A 23,871-nucleotide genomic window follows, 5' to 3' on the forward strand; every position below is an offset into this window, starting at 1 on the left:
AATATTCCCCATATTGTCTGAATATAAGGTCATCGTTTGGTGAGGGTAGTTTAGGATTTACTAAAGAACTGATGATTATACTGCTATAGTCCGTCTAAACAGCCAAACCTGCCCAGGAATTCTGTTGATAGTGTAAACTTACATAAAATAAATCCAGAATAAATTTACTGATTTTATCTTGAGAAGTAAGAGCTTAAAGTGATGAAGCTAATGTGCATGAAAGTATGTGTTTGCTCCAAATACAGACTAATTCATCATCCAGGTTGGAACTTGAGCTTCGCATTTGCCGTTGTTTTGGGAGTAACTGCTGAAAGAACAGAATGTACAGTATGAACTAATTTTTTCTTTATTTGGCCTTCAGACTTTCTCCATCAGTCCATGCAGAGATCGTGCAGCTCTGAGCAGGAAGCTTCTGTCCCTGCAGGAATAGCATGCGTCTGACGTGGGCTATATTTTCCTGTAGTTAAGCTGCAGAATACCCAACGTGCATATTCAGTCTGTCTACATACTCCGTACTGTATAACCATAGGGCAGACAGAGAGGGGGTGAGCATTTGTTTATGCATATGTGGGCACAAACAAACTATCTTCAAGGAGCTTTAAATTATTGTGGGAAGTCAGTTGTGGGCAAGAGAAGCCCATTTTAAAGCCCTGCAATTTTCTCAAAGATGCCAACTACCCAAAAAGATAAGACAGTAATGCTCAGGCACTCTGAAATTCATAATTACTGTAATTGACTATATACAATGTTAAGAAAAAGTTTGTAAATGGGATCTGTGAGTATGACCTGGTCTTCACAGTGATTGGATGTAAACTGTGGTCCAGTCTTTATCTAAATGACAAATGAGCCTGTGACCCCAAGTTCAGGTTAAGTGGTGGTCCTACAGACAGCCTACAGATAACTTTGCAGACTATAATCTATATGTTTACTGTCACCAGGGGGCAGTGTCACAAACAACCAGTCTGTGTGCTGCGCTTGCTTATGTCCATCAGCCAGCGGCAAAGAAGAGCAAAGTTATAACAAATAAAGCGCTAAAGTAAAACTAGGTGTTAAAAAAAATGCAGCCTCCATCTGTGCTTCTTACGCAGTATTTTATGTTTTTAGTGCTTTTCCAATTTGTGTTGAACTCCGCTGTTATTCGGGTCCCTATTCTGGGCCACTTTTCAACATACACACAGCCTCGTCCACATCGAGCATCTTTCTAGTCACCGCTCTGCCTGGCCTGTCTACAGTGTTGCTGACTGATGAAAAGTAAAGTCTGTCTGTTTCCAATTTACATCAATATTTAGGCTTACTATCCAACTGCTTTACTCAACTACACTGGGCTTCAGCTGGCAGACAACCACAGTGACCTAATGCTATAAAATACCTTGATAAAGCTGATTTTTTTCAGCTTTTCTGACCCATAGGCAACAATGCATTCCCAAATTATGATGCTTCCTGTTCAGTATTTTTTCATTAGGATGGTGTCAGTGTGCAGGAATCTTTTACACTTTGTGTTTACATCAGTCCGTGTAAACATCAGGTGTGTAGTGAAGTTTCTTTAATTGGAAAATAGCTGCTTTTCTATCTCATTAAAAGTGTGCGTTCATTTAAGATGAATTCTTTGTGCACATCGCAGATGACTCATTACTAAATTCTGCATTCATAGACAGTTTGTCTAACTGTGAAGTGATAAATATCTACCACCCATTAAAGTTACTTTATGCAAAGCAAATGTTTCTTGTCGGAGTCTTCCAGGACCTCTTTTTTATGAGCCGTGGTTCAATTTAGCAGATGTTTCTTGTCAATGTGAAATAAAATTGTGTTTTTTGTAAATCAACACATCTCTAACCCACACCTCCAGTATTATTCGAGTGACTGGACTTGGACTGGATGGTTAGTCACTCCTGACCCCAGTTAGCATTCGTTGGTGTCGTAATTCAAGACAAATATGCATTATATTTATTTAAATTCACATGCTTTTCTTCCTGTTGAAGGTTATGTTTTGTTTTTTTTTATATTATATTTTTGTAAACCTACTTTCAGCTGCGTATTTACCATTTACTTAATAGGAGCCTCATGTGCAGGAAGTACATAGACAACCTGAACTGCGTCTCGTGAAAAAGAAGGAAAGATTTTTTTTTTTACTTGCTTTAGTTTCACCCCCAAGAGACAGATTTAAAAAGACTTTTCTGTGGTCAAAGACCTGGGAGCAGGGGAGGAGAGGGAGAAAAGAGGCTGCTGTTCGTGTGTTCCCATCACTGGGGAGAGAGAGAGTGGGAAGGAAGAAAATTTAGAGGTAGAGGAGGAAGATGTAGAAGAGGTTAACTGTCGAAAGTTGAGAGGTTTGGATAGAGGTCCTGTTCCTGTGATACCTGGGGACAAAATTGAGGAAGTGTGCGTATGTGTATGCGTGTGCGCACGCAAATGTGAAAAAGCCAGGAGAGGGAGAAAAAGAAAAAGAGTCTGCAGTGACGAAGAGGACGGCGTGAATGAGTGTGCTGAAAGAGGAAAAGAGTGAGCAAAGTGGAGTGGCAGAAAGGAAAAGAGTGATGTCAGGGGAAATGAAAATGAAGGGAGGGGGTTACGGACAAGAAAAAAGATTGGTAGTGGGAGTAGTTTAGAGGTAAGGGGAATAAGATTACAATCTTAGAGGAAGAAAAAGATAGAAATAAATAAATAAATACAAAGGAGAATTAGGATTGTGTGGCAGTAATACCACCAATCAAAGAGGTAAATGTGTGCAAGAAAAAGAAAGATGGGAAAATATTTCAGACACACTAAGTAAAGGAAAAAATGGATTTTATGTGTGTTCAGAGAGATATATATCAGAAGAAAATAACAAAAGCAGACCAAGAGATCCAGCGATATGTAACCACATTACCAGGAAAGAAAAGAATAGATGTATAGGGTAGGAAAAGGAGAAAGAGTGAACTCTTGGGCCCCTAATGAGAAAGCACATACAGATGAACGAACACATTCCCCTATCCAGGAATGATGAGTTTGGAGGAGAGCAGGCTCCTCTGAATACCTGTATGACTAATGTCTTTTTCACACATTTCACTTCCATCCATCCATCACTGTGTCCACATCCTGTTTCCATGTTTAAATAACAGCCCTCCTTGTTAGCACAAGCTAGGAACTACTGTAACGGTTCCCCCATTTTTATAACTCTCTTCTCACCTCTTTAGGATTTTTTTCTTCATCTTGTTCATCTCCTACTTCTGCAGCTGCACAGTGAAGGAATGAATCTAGTTCCAGCTTAGCCTTTTTAAGGGTTTTTTTTGTTTTTGTTTATATATTTAAACAAATCTGGTGTTGCATTCCATAACCTGCTCTCACTCTCTACACACAAAGCCCCACCCCCAGAGTCAGCAACTAAACCAGGCCTAGCTCACTTATGTATCTTCGTCATTGCTCCAAACTACATTTAGCAACATTTTTAGCCCCAGAGGTGTTGCTTTGTACCACAGGCACACCTCTGTCTGCAGGTTGCAGCAGCATATTCATTCACATATCAAACACAGGGAGAACATGCAAACTCCACACAGAAAGACCCCAGCATGATGGTGGAATTGAACTCAGGACCTTCTTGCTGTGCAGCAACAGTGCTAACCCCGTGCTGCCCCTACACTGCTGAAATGACTGAATTCAGACTGAACTGAACAGTGACAATGTCATCTTAGTTCAGTAACTGTTTAATTGTACCCAGAGCTTTAAAAAAAGATAAATATAAATAAGAACAGCTTCACTGGGAATTTGGCTTTTATGGAATCACGTCTAGGTGTGGGCAATGAGAAAAGAGACAAGTAAACAGACGCCTGGAGATGGACATGTTTATTAGCCTTAGCACTTTCTGGAAAGACTTTAGCAACATGCAGGAAGAGCGTATATTTTGAAACAGGGTAAGGAAACTATGTTTTTGTGGTGTATTTCAATCAGTGTGTTTTAATAAAAGTGCTTGTGACATCTCATGGTTTTCACTTGGCACACTTAGTAGAAAATAAAGAGATATAGATTGTGTAATGCCACTCAGCCTAAAAATACAGTCATATGATTTATGCATGTCATGCGCGCCAATGCTCCACGGCTGGACAATGATGTATTTTCTTAATGTTCAAAAACCCAATTTAATTTTGGGATTGCCCCGCACTTAATAATCTGTTGTGGCTCTCGTCGCTCCTGTTTCTCACGCCAGCCACACAGAAGTGAAAAACTGGAATGCCAGCTGTGATAAAACTAGTCAATCTTTCACTGTTCTTAGTGGATCGCTACTATAATGATTACCCCTAAAACCTTTTATGATTGCACTTAAAACAGTCTGCACTTCTTTGCCTTTTCTTCTTCACTCTCAACCCCCCACACCAGGCTACTCCTTTTCTCCCTTGCACAAAAAATCAACTACGACCTCTAACACAATCACAAGCCAACCAAAAAACAGCATAAGAAGAAGTTCCCGACAGCCAACCAATCATTTTTTGACAAGCACACATTTAAGCAGTATCAAAGGGGGCAATGAATTAAACGCACCTGAAATGTTTGAACTGTATCTGGCCACATCGATTTGATAAACGTCTGTCAGGCGCGCTGTTTTCATGGACCGCCGTTTGTCCTTTCTTTCACATGTTTAACCTACAGGACGTGACCTGAAGTTAGTTGTTTAAGGGTGGATTTTCTTGCAATTGCCTTTTGTTGTTTGCTGGGAAATTGTTTGCTACATGGTGGCCTACTGTGTGTTTTTATTGCTATATTTAGAGAGTATTGTTTTAACCTAAAGGGAGTAATGCAAGGTCAAACAGAGATGCTCAGAAACGAGTTAACTCCCACGCCACTCCTGCTTCCACCTCTCTGTGTTTCTGTTTGTCTTTCTTTGTATGCCTGACTGTCCTATTCACTCGTATTTCATTCCCTTTCTCTTCGCAGACTTACTCCCTTAAATTCCATACTCCCTTATTCCCTTATTCATTTCCTCCTCGCTTCTCCTCTTACCTTCCCTCTTTCCTTCCTCTGTTTCTCCCCCCCTCTCTTTGTTCTGTCCCCTCCATTTCTCTCCATCATTTCCTCCCACCTTTCCAATTCGATCAGGCTACTTTAATCCCTTTTGTTTTCCTAGTGTGCTATTTCACAGTAGAGCGGCTACCGAGCGGTCAAGGTCATGCCTGGCTTCGTGTCAGTGTGGCATATCAAATGATATTAAACTTACTAATTGGCTTTGTGTTTGCTTCCAATGGATGCTTTTAAGACTGTAAATTTACCAAGGAGTAAACTTACTTCTTGAACTTCCTGGAATAATTAGATTGTATTTTGTATTTAAGTTATAATCTAACTTATGAGCTTGTCAAACAACAAATTTGTTCAAAACTGTAGTATTTTGTCTTTTTCTTGGAGGGGTCAGAATGATCCATTTTCTCGTAGATCAAGTTGCACACTCTTCATTCATGCCCAGTATACTAATATACTAATTATTCAGGTCTTACATAACCAGGCTGAATTTACTGCTGATGCTACTACCGGTACTAAAGTTTTCATTTTTCTTCTACCCTCAAGGTCCCCCCAGGGTGTCAGAGCGGGTGAACCATCGGCAGAGCGCACGTCTGGGTCGCACGGTTAAGCTGCCCTGCCCTGTGGAGGGTGACCCCCCTCCCCTCATCATGTGGACCAAAGATGGCCGCAACATCCACAGGGGCTGGACACGGTTCAGGGTGTCACAGCACGCTCTGCGTATTAAGGAGGTGGAGCTGGACGATGCAGGAACTTACATCTGTAAGGCCACCAATGGGTTTGGCAGCGTAAATGTCAACTACACACTTATTGTGATAGGTAAGTGTTTGGTGCATGAGACATCAATGTGAACCTTTGGATGAATTACGTAGTAGAACTGTTTGAGCACGAAATGAATCATTTTGTGCTTCAAGTAAATGGTAAATGTAAAATTGAGTTGCACCAGTGCAGGCGATGCAAACTGTTAGTCCGGAGGCATGGAAATTCCTCATCTGTGTGTGCGTCTCAATGTTAATGTCACTATAAAAGAGGCTTTGTTGTGCCATGTTTCTTTTTCCTATACAATGCCCAGAAGGCTGTATTGTTGTTAGTGTCTGGGTGGGTGAGCTGTTATGTGGAGGCAGTAGTCTGTGACTCCTCTGACAACCTTGTTGCACAAATACAAGTGTGTATTTTATTTTATGTACATGGACTCAAATAACCACTTCCCTCAACTCTTATCCATGTAAACAAAATACCTGTTGGAAGGACAGTGTGTCAGCGTACATTTACACATGCAAGCCTCTGTCTTTGCCTGCTCGTGTGTCTGGGTCTGTGTGCCGGTGAACCTCCACACCCGTCTGTGTGCGCGCGCGCTTCATTCCACGACATTGTGCACATGCCACCCGATTTTGTGTGTGTCTCTGTGTGTGCGTGCGCGCGTGTGTGTGTGTGTGTGTCAGGTTTCAGTCAGTAGAGTGGATGCCAGCAGAGTGATTAAGGCTGCATAGCGTTCCAGAGAATCTGACTAAAGCTGTACTCTCTATACTGCGTCGGCACTTCAAAGACTGGGTTGAGTGAAATGCTCCGATGCAAATTCATTCATTCGGTGTTTTAAAAGGACAAAAGTATCTTCAATTTGAAATTAAGTCATGCACCAAAGTTAACAGGAGCCAGGTTGAAATCTTAGACAACACAACACTCGCAGAAAACCTAATGATGCAGCGTTTTATCTATCAATGAATATGAAGATTTTCTTCCTATAGATACAGCATAGATTTTATTATCATTGAAATGACAGGTCTGAATTTCGGTTATAGTGTCAACAATACAGTTTCAGTCCCAGTTTTCCATAAATTTGCATATTGCCGGTCGAAAATATCCTTTTATTTTCCTGTAATTATTATCGGTATGCATTCAAAGCTGCATCGGTCTTGACCTGAACTTCAAAGGCAAGCTGGCATACAGAGGGCGGGGGCGGTGGTGGAAGGGTTGGGGGGCAACAGCTGCCGCTGAGGTCATCCAGGCAAGCAGCTGCTGCCCCCTTCTCCCCTCCCTCATTCACTGTCCCTTTCACTCACTTCACATATGCACACACACGTTCATGCTATGCACAGTTAATTGGGCAAATGTATGTATATTATGTGTTTGTCAGTCTCACTGGTAATGAGAACCAATCCTGTGAATTACAACATCAAAACTTGAGAATAGGATCCTTTCCACTTAAAGCAAAGTAAACTGTGCAAAAGTAGACAGTCATACAATATATTGACTTTCAAGCTCATTAGAGCAGCAAGGATTGGCTTGAGAGTTTTGCATGCATGTACATGTACATGTAATTAATTAAAAATCCAAGCAGGGTAATGTAACTTGTATGTTTCCAATAGAAAATGATCGTGGCTTGCAGACTCTGGAAACTGTTTTCGTAGCTGGATCAATCTACATTGGTAAGGATGCTCAGAGCATGGAGCAGTAGTTGTTGTAATACCTTACTCTGTGGACCTTTACCTGTTTCTCTGTTTGATGTACTTTGCTGCTCTGCTAAGGGTTCTCTCACTGTTTCGCTTCCTTGCTTCCACCACACGTCCCCTTCGCTTTCATCTCCCCTCCTTACCTGTGTGGTCCTGTGTTAATTATCTTATGACCGGTCTGTTTCACAGTAATGAGCCCACACCTGCATCTTATTGTATTTCCCTCTCAATTTCTAACCAAGAGTATCATTTAACACCTTTTTCTTATTAGCACCCAATATCAGCGCTCATTCCTCCTTCCCCCAGTCAGCTGGCTCATTTTCCTCCAACCACGTTTAATTTGTACCAATATTTTCACAGTTTCCTATTTTCCCCAGATGTTTTAGCATTCGATTGCCGTAAAACACCCACTGTACTCCGCCTCAGTGGTTGGAAGGCATGGAGAGGCATTTTGTGAAGGCAGGCTTTTGTTGATGTGGGGAAATTGGAAGATTCTTTGAAGGGTTAGTTCTTTTATTGTGTGTAGGTTGGAAAATGTTTGTAAGTAAAATGTGTGCGTGTGTTTGTGTGAGTGTGTGGTTGTTTATTTGAGGACTTTTGCATGCGCGTATGTTCATGCGTCGTTGTGAGAAGATTTATTGGACCACCAATAAAGTGAAACCAAAAAAGATTTTTTTTCTGCTCTACAAACCACAGTGACCTTCAAAAAAACTGAAAAGGCGAGGCAAGCTTCTCTTTCGTACTCCCGCAGTCTTTTCGTGGAGTTTCTTCTCTTTTGTTCTCCCTTATTCGCTTTTCTTTAACTTTGTCTTTTCATATTGTGAATTTTTTTTTCTTTTACTAGAGCAATGAATTATAGAACATTTATAGCTTAAACCAGATGCGATGACAATGAAAGCATGTCTGGAGCAGAATTGGGAAACTGTGCATAAAAAGGACGGAAGGAAATGGCTTGGAGTCGTGTGTGTGTGCGTGCATGCTTGCATTTAGGCGTGCTTTCAGTGCATGTGCGCATAAAAATGCGGTTTTGAGTTTTAATGAGCACGTGCGTGTGTGTCAGTGTGCATATGCAGGTCTGTTCGCAAGTGGGTGACATGATGATTTGTGGTGATTTAAGAGCTCAACCATAACAGCTGACATCTGTTCATAATTGGAGAACAAAGCGCAAAGACAGGCAGAGAAAGATATCAAACCTCGACCTAACGTATGTTTGAATAAATACGGTTGTACATGATTTATGTTCATCAAGCCGTGGCTACGTAATGAAGACTGAAGCAAGACAAATCACAACATTAAACATGACAAATGGCAAAAACCAAAGCAGGACTATGAAGAAAATTGATTTAGAAAATTATTGTTTCTTCAATAACATCTGGTGATTTAATGCCAGGATTAGCCCACTAATAGCAGTGAACTCCTGACATCACACAGCTCCGCCCTGTTTGTCATGAAACTTTAATGTGGTACTGCACACCAAATAAATGGTTTCACATCGTTGCCTGAGACTGCTTGTTTCCTGGTAGGCCTGCACTTCTTTGACAGCAAATCCAGCTCGTTTTTGCACGTTCAGTCTTTCTTCATTAAACTGCATTGCATGTGTGAGACCGCAGCTGTCTTCCGGCCAGAAGCTAACACATGAGATCACGTTGCAGACCAACATCATCTCGCCATCCGTCAGTTTCTCCATCCTGATGCCCCCTCTTATTTCGTGTTCTCAAATTTCTGATTTTTTTAATTGAGATATCTGGTGCCTCATCTGGAGAGGATGTAGTGGCAGCCAAGGTTTGCAACTTAATTGGTGTGAGTCACACGCAAAGAGAGAAAAGTATGTGTCTGTGATTGCGCAGAGCTTAAAATGAATCTCAAGTAACCCAGTGTCTTGCCCTCGCTACCTCATCCACCTACTTGACAAATTAACCATTTCTGCTCAGGTTAGTTGGTGTTCACTCTAGCATTTGAGGCCTTACAGGAAGTAGGTTCTCAGTAAAAAGCGCAAAACATTAAAAAAGCTGTCATTTTAAGATAGAGCCCAGAAATCATCACGTTGTTTACCCCTCCTCCTCTTGAACTTAAAGATGCCTTAATAGCAGGGGATCTGGTTCCAGGAGAAGTTCCCTTCCTTTGTCTCTCCTTATGGAAATACCTGTTTCATTATAGCACATAATTTTATTAGATTCTCAACTGAAGAAGCTGGGAATTTTTAATAATGTATGGTAAAAATCAGAAATAAGTTACATTGTATTCCAGAAGTCTTTGCATTTAAAAATGACACGAGCTTATGCTTGATTCGGCCAACAGTTGCAGAAAGTTAGGGCAGAGTTGAAAGAGTGTATGTGCGCCTGTTTCTTCGCCTGTCACAGTCATTTTGTTCGGTTCCGCATCACATTCTCTTTGGTCCTGCTTTTGTTACAACACGCCGCCCTTACAGTGAAGTAGACAAAGCTGTTGCTCCGGATATCAGGGTGGCACTGTGGAGATGTAAACATGCTGGTGTGTATGCGTGTGTGTTCAGGCAGATATGACGCAGCAGAAAGAACGGGTTCAGGTTTCAAAAGCTGTTTACCACCTTGTTGTTTCTTGTAACGATAAACATTAAGATGCACATGGATATATTTACTGCATCTTTTTGCATATACATGTCAACAAGACGGGACAGGAAAATATTTGTCCAATCCCTCACATGCACATGTCACCGGCAAATGTGGACAAAATACAGATGCAAACTGACATCAGCACAGTCGCACACTCCTCAGAGGCCCCTGCCTCCATTTCACGCTTGTCTGTCCCACATCCTCTCGTTCTGCCTCGTTTCACTTCCAGCAAAGAGGAGGAAAGAAGATGGACATGGGGGAGACGCAGCAAAAGAAAACAGAGCCGTCAACAATGCCGGAGAATAAAAGAGAACAATAAAATCTACGGAAGTCTTGGAAAAGCTGTCTTAACAGGTTGAGATGCATTCAAAGCAGTGTAGGGATAAGGAGAGTTGTATCTGCTGCGTCTCCTTTTACCTAACACTGAGGTGGTCTGTGGAAAATAGTAGCCACGAATACTTATCTCTCTTAACTTCTCGTGCAAACTACAACCAACTCTTCTCACAGTCACCTTCTCTCTGCTTTTTTTCCCGTCCTTTTTTCATCCACCTCAAATATCCTTCTTGTATTTCTCTCAAAACCCTCCTGCAGTTGGATTCCTTCAGCATTACCAGTCAAGAGGAGACGTCTTTTCTCTTGAGCGTCTTTCACCTCCTCGTTCTTTTGCCTTCTGTTTGCCTTCATGCTCCATTAACATCTGTGTATGTCCATGTGTGTGTGTGTGTGTGTCTGAGTGCATATGGCTTTTTCTCTACTGATTGTACGCCAAGTAAAGCTCTCACAGACCCCTAATGGGTCTTAAATACCCCGTGCTAGCTTTGACTTCAATTCTCCGCACTAGATGCCATCTGTCAGTCAACAAGCCTTTTTCTCAAGGCCCAAGCAGTGACTCATTTTGAGGAGAAAATCCACCCGAAAACTGAAGTGAAGCACACGTTTCATATGATTACAGAGAGTGTAAGTGGTATGTCTAACTGAAGGCTGAAAACTCTTTAAATTACAGTTTTTCTATGAAATCCTCCCATTCCTCTCACTGTCGTGTGTCAGAGTTAGATTCAGAGTTAGGGAAAACTGACATCTGCTTCCACTTTCCCACTCGTTACTTCTAATGTAGTTACTGCTAGTAGTAGAAGCTAAATGCATATTGGTATCGACAATATATGGCCAAAACTTCGAAAAGCACCATCTGCTTGATTGTGGAAGAATCTGGAAGACTAGCAGGACGGTGTGCCCTGCTGCACCACAGCAACTGCGCGGTAACAGCTCAGAGGCCAAGGCACTGACCAGGCCTCCAAACTTCACAGATCTCAGTGCCGTCAAGAGTGTGTGCGCCGAGCAAACAGATCCACAGGAGCCAAAGTATCCATCCAGACTGCTTAAGTATTACCAAGGTAGTTTTAACATTGTGGTTGATTCATAGATGTTGTATTAATGTGTTACTGTTGGGTTATCAGGTGAGAGCCGTACGTGTGTCAGAAAGATTAATGGGCTGGGAAAAACCATTAAGCTTTAGTGCAGGTAACTTTCTTTAAAATTACACGTTCTGACAAACTTATAATGTAGCAATTTAATGCTGTAATTGCTTTTTTTTAAGTCAACTTAATAGCAAATACAGCTGTTGAGTAAAGACAGTACTGCTCAGTATGCAGAGTATTTCTGTTTTACTGGCACTCGACCTCTACGTATCCTCTCCGTCTTGCTCTTTGCTGTATTCTGCGCTCTGTTAATTCTGTTTGAGAATTTGATCTTAACTTCATTTACCAGCTCCTCAAAACTCTAAAGCAAACACATTTTCACCCTTGGTTTCCACAGCAACTCTCCCACAGCTAATCTGAGGTGTAATGTTACCTCTCTGTGTGTTTTGGCACAGCAGCGTCCTTTGAGTGAAAAACATGAGACTAATAAGAAATGTAGCAGGGTTTTATATGTATCATTTGATGCCCCATCACTCACATCATGAAGTGCACTCCGTCCCCAGATATGGGTAAAACTACACGAAACTGAAAATTTGAGGATGCGAGATGCTTTAAAGTATCTCAGTTTGTCAATTAAGGCGGACGTGTCCAACAGTGATAGAAGATGGGAGAATCTGAAAGGCAGGGAGGGTGAGGACATATCACAATGAAAGCAAGCTAGACTGGAGGAAATATAATTGTAGAAACTGGGTTTGAAGTGGAAGAGTGGAGAGCTATGGTTATAATTCTTTAAAAGGTCTTAAAGGTAAATGTTTTTCTATAAAAATCTACCATTTTGTATTATGGACAATTAAAAAATGTTTGGAAAAAATCTATATTTTTAATAAATTCACAGAACACATGTCGCATTACATTTATGCCGAACTAGACATCGGAACCACATCTTGTTTTTTCGATGGGGTACTAAGAATTAGTGCGCTGTGTGCTTCTGATGACCATCAATGACATAGGTAAGTGCAAATTCAGTAACATTTTATTAATTCTTATTGATTTTGGTTGTTATAAACTCATAAAATTGCTTCCAAAGGGTTTAAAACCCTTAAATCTAACTGTCTTTAAGCATAGGAACCAGAGATTACTGTGTGACAAAACATTTTAATTTAAGATGCTCTGTTTTGCAAAGTTTTTACACAGTCGTATAAGCTTAAGAGAAGCTCTTAACCTCTTAACTTTGAATAGACAGAAAATGTCAGCATGATTACCAATTTAATCTCTATTTTAAACCAAAAAAGAGTCATAATCCAAACTTACATTTTTTGATAACTGTCCATCCTGGACATCAGACACCACAAAAGATAACTGCAGATAAAAGTATACATTTTTAACAAACAAATGATACATTTAGAGATCACAGCCTGCTGTTAGAGAATCAACAAGTTAAGATGTGAGCAGGTGATTTAGCAGGGAGAGCTCGGTGCAATTGTAAGAGGCATCGACAAAGCCTCTCAAGGAGACACTCGCTGTTTCCAGAGTGGGTCCTTATGGGAGATGTGTCCTGCACCCCCATCACTTAACAGCCACCCACTGCCACTCCAAAGCCTCACCCCACCTGCAAATGAAAGCAAACAAGGTGCTTCGGAGAGCCTCTCTGCATAACTTGCAGTCCCTCACACAGAGCAACAATGACGCTACAAACTCACAGCAGTGGGGTTAACCTCTCCAAAAAACTAATTGGTGAAGTCTCTCACACACACTACAAATGACTGGGAGGAGGGGAAGATGGAGGAGAGGAGGGAAGAAGGAGGGAGGAAATGAGGGATTAAGAAAGAGGAGGGAGTAGCGCAACAGATAACTAACATGTAGTACGTCAAATAAATCTGTGAATAATGTAAGTTATATAATAGTTGGATAATAGTGTATCTCTGGGTTCTGTTTAAACAGATAAACAATACTTTAAACTGCTGAAACCATGAGGGATACTGCAGCACGATATTTCCATTTAAAAATACTTAAATATGCGATTAGCTATGTGATATGAATCAAATGATATACTGATCAAGACAACAACAAAAAAAGTTTCCGAAAGTTTTACAAAGAACGAAGGAAAGGGAAGTGAATGGCTGAGTGTGGGTATTCGTGCCTGATCGGAGGAGTTAGCAGGGGAGCTGAACTTCTGAATAGACAGCTTAGTGGCCATTATACGGTCTAGAGGATTAGTCCTGTTAACTATTGTTACCCTCAGGGGGTAGCAGCACACACACACACACACACACACAAATACGCAAGCATTCATGCTGCCATACCTAGACGCGTGTATTTTTTTCCTTTTTATACACTAATTTTATTTATTTATTTATTTATTTATTTATTTATTTTCTATCACATAGATATTAACTCATGCGCAGATAACCTGGAACACACATGCCATACACCCCCACCCTCCCACCCTGCCCTGTAACTCCATAATAGGCCAGTCTATTGACAGACCTGCTTGTTCGCTCGAGGAGTCTTTTCTCATTAAGACCAGGATTTTGTCGCTGGCCCCGCAGGCTCCATTGTCCACTTAGAGCACGTTATTAGGCCTTCCCTCTGTAACAACCCCCGTGCTGAATAGACCTGAGAGGAGTGGAGAGCCTGCGGAGGGCAGAACAGGGTCTGGCAATTAGCAAAGACATGTTTGAAGAGAAAAGGGGGGGGAAGAATGGAGAACTGGGGGAGAAAGAGCGAGCAGACCTGTGCTACAAAAAGCTTTCGTTTGAAGTTTTAGAAACTTTTGTCTGCTTTTGCTGCTTTCACTGTTGTGCCGTCATCAAAGCCAAAGACAGGTTCTTCAGCACACACCATCCCTCCTCCTCCTCTTCCCTTCCCCTCTGTTCTTTTCTGTTCTTCCCTCGTTTGTTACTCTTCTCCTCCAAAGTGCATTTGTGTCCACGCTGAAAGGCTCTGTATCTTCTGCGTTCGCTTTGATGTCTTAATGACGACATGGAGAGCAAATTATTCTCAGCGATTCCCTCCTTTATTCTCTTTTTGTCACTTTTTCGGATTCCAGCAATTACATCTGGCTTTTCCAGATGTCACTGCACTGACAGCAAGCAGGACAGGATACGACAGAACAACTCACACTGAGCTGAATAAAAAGCTGCAGGCGTGGAAAAACTTGTTCCACTTATCAAAATGTTTATCGCAGTTTGAACTATGCATCCCAAAGCTGGTGCTCTATCTGGATTTGATGAAGCCTTGTTGACTTGTCAGTGTTTTCCTGTCATGTGTTTATAGGTATGCAGTCTAAACAGTTTTTTTAAAGCTGCCTCTATTTCATATCTATTTAAGCTTCAGGAAGTTTGATTAAATGCTTTATCTCGCCTATTTCTAAACGTTCGGCATAGCTGGAATGAAATAAGCAAAGAAAAAATATGATTAGAGAAAATTGCCGCAGACAGAAATATCTTAAGAAATTACATGTAATTTGAAACAGATAACGTCACCATTAAAGAAGAAATGAGCTCCAACAGACGGGTTTTGTTCCGAGCCATCAGGTGTGCGTCTGCATGTAGTTACTTGCATAATTTTGCAGCATTCCAGCGCATTATATTTCACCAAAATGCATGCACAATACATTTCCCTCTCTGTTCTCTGGGTAAGATGTGTGTGTAGTTTTCCCCATGGTTCTTAGGCAAATACAGCAATGGTTCTACGGCGCCTCTGCTATCAGGCCTGAGTTTGATCAGTGTGACAGTATCCTGAAAACTGATACACTCACACGAAAACACACACCACACACTCTGTGGCCGTGACCTCAAGCTCCTCTCCACAATGCTGTTTTCTAACGCTGTTTGCATTTTAATGAGTATATGATATTTGGAGATTTAAGTGCTGCGTCAGCCTCCCTCCCTCCTTTTTTTTGCCTGAACATCTCAATCCTAAATTTGTGTTATGATTTATTCTGTGTTCATCGCCATGTAAGTGTTTATGTATCAAACATACTGAATTTAGCACTTTGACATAAGATTATACACAGTTGCATCCATCCATTCGCGTCCGCTTCTCCTTTTCAGGGTCGCGGGGGGTGCTGGAGCCTATCCCAGCTGTCATAGGGCGAGAGGCGGGGTACACCCTGGGCAGGTCGCCGGTCTGTCGCAGGGCCAACACACAGAGACAGACAACCATTCGTGCTCACATTCACTCCCGCATTCACACCTATGGGCAATTTTGATTAATCAATTAACCTATCCCCATAAACTGCATTATCTCGGTGGGAGGAAGCCGGAGCACCCGGAGGGAACCCACGCAAACTCCACCCAGAAAGACCCCGGCCTGATGGTGGAATTGAACTCAGGACCTTCTTGCTGTGCTGTAACAGTGCTAACCACCATGCAACCGTGCTGCCTGCACAGTTGCAATCAAGGCTAATATTTTTTGACAGTTAACGTTTAGCTTTACGTGTGTCTGATTTAAACTATTGTGCTCTTAGTGACCAAAAGAATAGTTACTAGTATCAGCTATAAGGTAAAACAGAAGTAAGAATATTAGTGAGAAAGGAGTGTGTATCGCTGCTGTCAGACAATTTTTAAATAATTTAAACAAGCCAGAAAGTTAACATCCAGTCGACCCATCAGATTCCTTTCTCTTTACTATACTAGTGATGGTTTGCTACATCATGACTTCAGACACCTCATTAGGTCGAAAAGACAGCGGTCCGACATACTGCATCGATTGGATCAAGGCAGACGTCTGTTTCAGTGTCCTTCGGTCATTCACAGGCTTCCAGCAGTGTCACCATGGTTTTGCTGGTTGTTAGCAGAATTTATTCACTATCAAAGAAACGTGCTATTTTGTTTTACTTTGAAGTGCATGTCAATATGTAGTTAATAGGTCCTGGGATACAGCGTGTACTTGGAACACACACAGAATGAATGCAGTTATCTTCTCTACTAAAATGTTCTCTAGGGGAGTAAAATACGACAGTTTGAGGTGAGCAAGAAAGCATCCCACTGAGTGTTGACAAAAAAGTTGCATTGTTATTAATCCACAAACAGCTCTGAGTAACAAGAATGACTGTTGAACAAAGCAGGAATTGGGGTGAGTCATGTTGAAACATGGCCCAGCAGCGCCTCGTGATGTGAGGGTTAGTTTTACATTGTTGTAAATAGTTGTTCATCAAAGACATCCTCTCAGCATGTAGCCTCACACAGCAGAGCATGCCAGCAACTTTGAAGTTCAAGAAGACAACCGCATATTGTCAGCATGTACGCAATTAAATGCATACACAACAGCATGGGGACGCACGTTGGAACACCTAATGAGCACCCGTGCAGATCTGTGCCGAAACGGTGATACGTGCATGTTTGTGCAAAGTTAACAAGCTCATCCGCACACTTGTGGCATATTCACGCTCAACAGGTTCGGTGTTCGCGTTGAAGTGTGGCTAGACAGTTACATTCCAGCACGGATCACAGCAGAGTTCAGCAGTAAGCAGAGCAGTGGTCTACAGACCGGGCTCTTTGTTAGGGAATAGTAATTTCTGGGTTTCAGACTTAAAAAAATTCTACAGTTATTATTAGAACGCCAGCTTGGTGGGGGTTTTGGCAGGTTAGGAGTTGACAAGTAAGGCCCCAGTCACACAGGCCTAGACACCTATTAGCGCACAGGTGTCGAACTCCAGGCCTCGAGGGCCAGTGTCCTGCAGGTGTCCTTGATCCAACACAGCTGATTTCAATAGCTAAATGACCTCCTCAACATGTGTTGAATTTCTCCAGAAGCCTGGTAATGAACTAATCGTTTGATTCAGTTGTGTTGCCACAGGGTGAGATCTAAAACCTGCAGGACACCAGACCTCGAGGCCTGGAGTTCGACACCCCTGTATTAGCGACTGTCTGGCAACCACTGGTAACAAGGAAAAAAGGTGTAGGTGAGAGGTTGTTGGCTGTTGCTGCTTGAAATTGGTTGCAAAGAGGTATATGATGCTGCAGTTGCCTTGCTCACTAGCAGATTGCCGCAGTCGCCCACAGTTTGTATGGAAATGACTGCCAAACACTTAACGGCTAATGAAACTGAAAAGTGCACCTCACCCTGGAAACAGAGACCATTTGTTCATTTACAGTGAATATGTTGCTTCAGCAGTGAGGCATAACTTTTACTTTGAAGACAGACGCTCTCTGTTTCCAGTTTGCGTGACACGTTTAAGGTTTCGCTACTGCTCAGTGGTTTGTTTCCAAGTGTTTGCAGACAAGTCTGCATCTTCCATGCAAACTAGAGGTCTAAGCAGCAATCTGCTAGCAATCACAGCACTCAAAACTTAGCTTTTGGTGCAACACCCTCAGCTGGTCAGGAAATATATTTTTTACTTGTTGTTTGTCCACTGTGACAAAATAGCTGTCAGTCAACTTGAATTTCATTGTTGGGAAGAGGGCGTAGAAGACGGAGCCCAATTGTACATGAGAGGAAGGGAGAAATGTATAGTGAGCAGGTGCAGGGCACATCATACAGTACCACGTGGTTTTTACCAAACATCAAACATCTTAGAACATTGTTTTATATGGTCAGACCTTTCCAGGCTTATGTATTGTAGACTCTTCATTTCACTCTCTGCACAAATTTGAAGCAATGTGTTGTTTTTACTTCTTATGGAAGTGTACGGAAAGAAAGTGTTTTGATCAGCTTTATCAACAGGCAAGTCCTATTTTAAGTAGAAACTGAGATTTGGGAGGAAACCCAGGTAGAAAGGTTGTTTTCAGCCTCATCTACCTCTCATTGCTCCTTAGCCGCCTTGATTGCACCGATTGCCTGTTGTGAAAATGAATTAAACAATGTAAGAAGAGAAAAAAGGTTAATTGGGGACAAAACTTTTGCTAATGAGCAGATATTTGACTAGAATATAATTTGATACAGGGCAGAGCAGGGTGGGCGAGCGAGAGAATGATTGAGAGTGCTGAGCCGAGGCCGTCGGTGTCTGTTTCAAAGGCGGCACGTGGCGATGGATGTGAGAGATTCGTTAATTCTGCAGAGCAGAGCACTGCCTTGAAGTTTACTAGGGTTACACGCGCAGCAGCTGGACGGACACACAGTCTCAAAAGCATACACAACCAGGTACAAATGCTGTCCACACGCAGACATAAAAGAGCGCACGTATGCTTATAGGCACCCACACACACATAAATCAAGGCAGATGCAGTAATTACAAGTTCAGCACACTCAGGTAATTTTATGCATAAATACAAACCCGTCGGTACAAAAACAATAATTTGTAGGACATACATTTAACTTTATTAAATGTTTCATTTGCAGCCAGATTTATTCTTTTGCTTTTTAACGCATAATAGTCGTTTAACACTGACACAAGCACATTGCTGCTGTTTTCGCATCCTTGAGGAACTGCTGCAGCGTTTCTGCCCCCTGCTGAGCAGCAGGTTCGTCACTTGGCGAGGAAGCAATAATTTATCGATGGGGACATCATCTATTTTTGGAAGATGACAGTTGTTTTACGAGCCAGGATGATTTGAGGCTGGAGCAAATTACTAAATATATCTGACTTGGTGCAACATTAAGAGCCGGTGCATTTTCTGCATCCTATCAGATCATATACCTCAGTGTCTATTTAAGTTATCGGTCTGCAGTATATTTGTAAAGCAATGTCTCAAACAAGTTTTTCAAATAGTTTTTTAATGTAATTAATTTTTTATTTATTTTTTTTTGTTTGTTTTTTGTTTGTTGGTTAAGTCACTGGTAACTAGTCAGACTTAACGCTTATGTAAAGCACACCGTGGGAAAATAAGTCATGCACGTTGTCCAGATCATTGACGAATAGTGTTTTAGTCACAAATGTTTCGAGTTTGAATGCTGTTATTGTTACTACCACATTCTTTAGTGCTGTGTTTTTGCTGAAACTTGTCGCTCCAGTTCATTTACAGCAATGCATATGTGCATCCTTTCACATGCATGTTAAATATTGTTTAACCCATCTATATAGTACATTGACACACTTGGTTTCCACTTTTGTTATCTCAGAGGCCCTCCGTCATCCCCTCTGAGCAGCAAACGTGAAGTAATTCAGTAATTCCACTGAATCATTTCTGACGTTGTCTGGATTGCCTCCATCATGGCTAAAGCTTTACACTGCAGCTGTATGTTTGCCAGATTCCTGCATGGCGTCCATATTGTCTCCATTTTTGGCTAATCTCTGTTTGTGTTCAGTGCTTGACCCTGCTCCTCTTTCAGCGAAGTGTGAACAGTGATGTAAAACAGCTACACGAATAAGCGCACATGCAAAGATTTATATACCATCACAGTAACACACAGATGGAAAAAAGGGTGAAAAGGAAAAGTAAGAAGAACAAATTAAATACTTTACTTTCATACTGAGGCTTTAAAAAACTAAATAAACCTAGCCAGATGCTTGTGCTACACAGACACACACCCACGTACTTCACATTAACCAACACACAAAGAAAATTGAAAACTTGATCCTTTACTGTATGTTTTCAGAACTCATAAATCCCATTGCTGTGTGATGTTTATGAGGGAGTGTGTGGAACCACTTGTGCCTGTATGTTATTTCACCACCCTGTTGATATTTTACGCTCTGACACAGTCCATGTTCGGGGTTGGAGGAGCTCAAGATACTTCATGTGTTGGTTTTTCGTGACTAAACCGAGGCCTCATTGTTGTATTAAGTCTGACCGCCAAGGGTCACAGTTTCTGAAAATATACCATACATATAAACAACTGCTCCAAAACGGATCTGCACTTATTAACACTCCATAAAAACCTAGCATGCTAATCACATATTGTGTATTTAAATAATATCAAATGGTGATTGAATAAGACAGGATTTGTGCTTTGTCAGCTGGAAGAGATATCACTGAACTCTCATTACCGTATATTCTTCTGGCACATTCTGGTGAATCTTTTTGCAACTACTGACTCATTGTAGCAGAAATGAGGAGGAAATAAAATTGCTATCGATCCCAGATGGAAAAATCCCGTTCCTTTAGTTAGGGCCTGGGCTCAGCAATAGGAAAACAGGTAGAAGCCCTCAATTGTGTATTATTATGTTGGTATATTACGTTTCAATACATTCAGGACACTATATGGATAAAACTATTCTGCCTTACTCTATTCTATAGGTTTAACGTGTAGGTAGGTTTATTAATGGTACACCGGTAAGCCACCTGAGAGATAATTTAACTATATATATTAGGGGTGCAAAGATACACAAAATTCACGGTTCGGTTCGGTTCAATACTTTGGTGTCACGGTTCGATATTTTTTCGATACAAAAAAATGTTCATGCCTTTTTAATTTGTCATTTATTAAAATTATAAATATATATTTTAACTCAAAAGTACAGTTTTTAAAATTAATGTTGCTGAAAGAACAAAATAATAATAATAAAAATAAATCTATCTGATCGAGAAATCACTTTGGAAAAGAGAGTTTATTACAGAGAAATGGCTCTTTTCAAAATAAAAGCTATACTATACTCTTCTTCTGGGCTATATTCTCAGCAGCATATTAAACATATCAGGTCCCCATAAGGAGAATCATGTGCTAACACTGTCTAAATGACTCAGGTAAAGTTTGTAGCATGCGTGCTTGTTGTTTTTGTCTGCTTCCACTTGTCTTTGCGCTAGGATGATGTCGGCGTAAATGTGCAGTCATATTCGTTGTGTTCCCACTAGTGCTGTCAGCGTTAATCTCATTAAAATGACGTCAACGCCATGAAGCAGCAAATCTCCGTTAACAAGTTACCGCGGATTGCCCTGTGCGTGGAGCTGGACAGCGTCAACACCTTAACAAGATAACTGCGCTAACCCACTAGTTCCCACCAATTGAGCATTGCGTGGCACATTCGACATACTGTTTTACTTTTGTCCATGACGCGCTTACCATCAGGGTCATGCTTCACATGAAAACCAAAATAGTTCCAAACGCCAGCTCTGAATGAGGGTGGGGGAGGTTCAATTTGCCATGTTGCAACGAGCTTAGCTTCTACCTTGCTAGCTTGTGCTGCGCTCAGTGGATCTGCGCTCGACAGTGCAGCCTAGGCGGAGTAATCGAACGCAGATCCACCGAGCGCTCAACACAGACAGCATCGTCAGAAGAAAAGTTGATAAAATAAATAAAAAATTTTGTATTGTTCGATACATATGCGTACCGAACCGAAAGCACTGTATCGAACGGTTCAATATCGATACGAGTATTGTTGCACCCCTAATATATATATATATAGATATATTTATATGTAGACATACACCCCTTAGATGTCGTGGATATCTTGGTTAGCACTTGGTTACCACTTAATATGTATGCAACCATAATACCGATACAGTCCATTTAGTTTTCTATAGCAGTTGCATTTGAAAGTAATTTGAACTATGGCACAGACCTTCAGCTACTTTTTATTATTACTATCACTGTCGAGTTTCAGAAAAATCGAAGGATTGATTTTAAGTGTGCCCTATTTTCCAAACAACACAGTAATAACGACGGCCCGCTAGCATGCTCTACCAAAAATAGTGCTTTGTTGTGTATCTGACGGACGAAAGCTAAACAGGTCCACTGAAGTGGCAGCATTTTTACAAACCAATTCTGGTTCATCCGTGTCATTCAACGAGCCGCTTTTGCTCTTCTCATTCTGCGTCGCCGCCATGTGCGTATGTAAACAAAGTCACTGCGCATGCGCGTTTTACCCATATTCTATCGCGATATTTCATTTTCCTATCGTTGCCCAAAATTACACCGGTATTACCGTGAACGGTATGATATAGCCCAGCCCTACATCTCGTGTTTTTAAACGTACAATAATTTTCCATTAAACTTGAATTTGGGCAGCACAAGTGCGCTCCATTTTACAGAGGAGAAAATGTGTATCATAACAGCTTTCATTGATTATGAAAAATATAAATTCACTGCTCACTAGTGTTTCAAGTATAGTATTTATTACATAATGACACTGTGGTAAACGCATGTAATGAGGAGAAATTTGAGTTTATTGTCCTGCTTTATTCTTCAGACACAGTGTGGACAAGAGCACTGACTTGTAGCTTATAAACTTAATATGAATTAATTTAGAAAAGGATTTGTTAGATAGAGAACAAAGGGAACACTACAGTTTAATACAGCTGTACAGTGGATCTGTACTGAGAAGTCTGTAGCTGTTGCGAGCCTATAGGGTGGTAGGATTTACTTCCTGGAACAATTTTTTATTGCCAAGCATTTTTAGCCAAAACCCAACTCTCTGGCTTAAATTAGTTACCTGGAAGCATCAGCTAATTGAGGATTTGGTGCATAGGAACTGGGAATTTTAAGGGCTTTTCTGTTCTCAATGGGTTTTTTGTTGTTGTTATTCAACACTCGTAGCTACACATGCAGTCAGAACTTAATCCAAGCAGGTTGTGCTTTCAAGAAAATGAAAAGGGGGGAGGGGGGTGCTTTGAGGGACAAAACACACGAGCACCACAGCAGTTCAGGTCATAGCAACCACTGTTAGGTGTAACAAATGATTAAAGTTTGCATTAGTGTAATTGCATTCCATTTTTAAGTAATGCAGTAATGTAACAAGTTACTTTAATAATGCAGTAATCACATTACAGTTATGTTGTTACTTGTGTTGCAAAGGTTCTTCAGTTATCTGCATGCTGGTTGGTTAAAAAGTGTTTGTTTGTTTTTTCTTCCATTCATGTCACTGAGCAACATGAAAGTAACGAATGACTTTTTCCAGGAGGTAGTTAAGTAACGTGCTGCGTTAGTTTTTACAAAAGTGTTGTTTAAAGAACATTTAGGCCAAGTTACTGACACAAAGAACAACTAAGCAGATTTTTAACTTTTGTTTTATAAGCATTTTATTCCATGTGTGTTTTCAGTATAGACGTGAAAAGACATTTAGAAAGCTGAAGGTTTAATTAATTTTGTGTATTCGAAATTACCAGAAATTACTTATGTAAGTTGTAGACCAGAGCCGCATGTTCCATTATTGAATCCTTTTTATTCTTTTTGCGTTTTTACATAGTTTCAAAACTTACATTTGGTAAGATGATTGGTTATTTGTAGCAGGCTGGTTCTTAGCAAGTGTATCCTATATTAGACTATCTAAAGCAAAGAAATCTGAACTATTGCCACAAGGTCACTGTAGTAGGAAAGCTTTTTGTCGCTTTCTACCCAAGTGTTACTGATGAGATAGTACTCTGACTGTATTCCTTGCACTGTTAAAGCATGTATGCGCACTTGCACTTGATTAAAAGATCAGCAAAGAACATCATCGGTTTTTAGAGTTCAAGAAAATGTATATTTTGTGGATTTATGGAGTGCTCCCAATCTGTCAAACTCCGCTCTTTGTAGCCAGAAAATCTGGGTTTTTCGTATGATTAGCTTTAGAATATTTTCTGGTTTCTTCTTGACCTTACTGAGTGACTGACAGTTGGACATACAGACTCA

General features: G+C 41.0%; 1 protein-coding gene across 3 annotated transcripts in view; it reads left to right on the plus strand.

Annotated features, from left to right (window-relative positions):
• The window catches only part of fgfrl1a (fibroblast growth factor receptor like 1a), a 67,989-nt gene that overhangs the window by 21,849 nt on the left and 22,269 nt on the right, over positions 1-23,871 (plus strand). For 2 of the 3 annotated variants that reach the window (XM_080900360.1, XM_080900361.1), the window contains exons 3-4: positions 5,530-5,802; positions 7,350-7,409. In XM_080900360.1, coding sequence (XP_080756486.1) covers positions 5,530-5,802; positions 7,350-7,409 — 333 coding nt within the window. The remainder of the gene's footprint in view (positions 1-5,529; positions 5,803-7,349; positions 7,410-23,871) is intronic. The other variant, XM_080900362.1, reaches the window with a different exon arrangement.

This window comes from Rhamphochromis sp. 'chilingali' (genome assembly GCF_963969265.1).
Source record: "Rhamphochromis sp. 'chilingali' genome assembly, chromosome: 13".
NCBI classification, from domain to species: Eukaryota; Metazoa; Chordata; class Actinopteri; order Cichliformes; family Cichlidae; genus Rhamphochromis; species Rhamphochromis sp. 'chilingali'.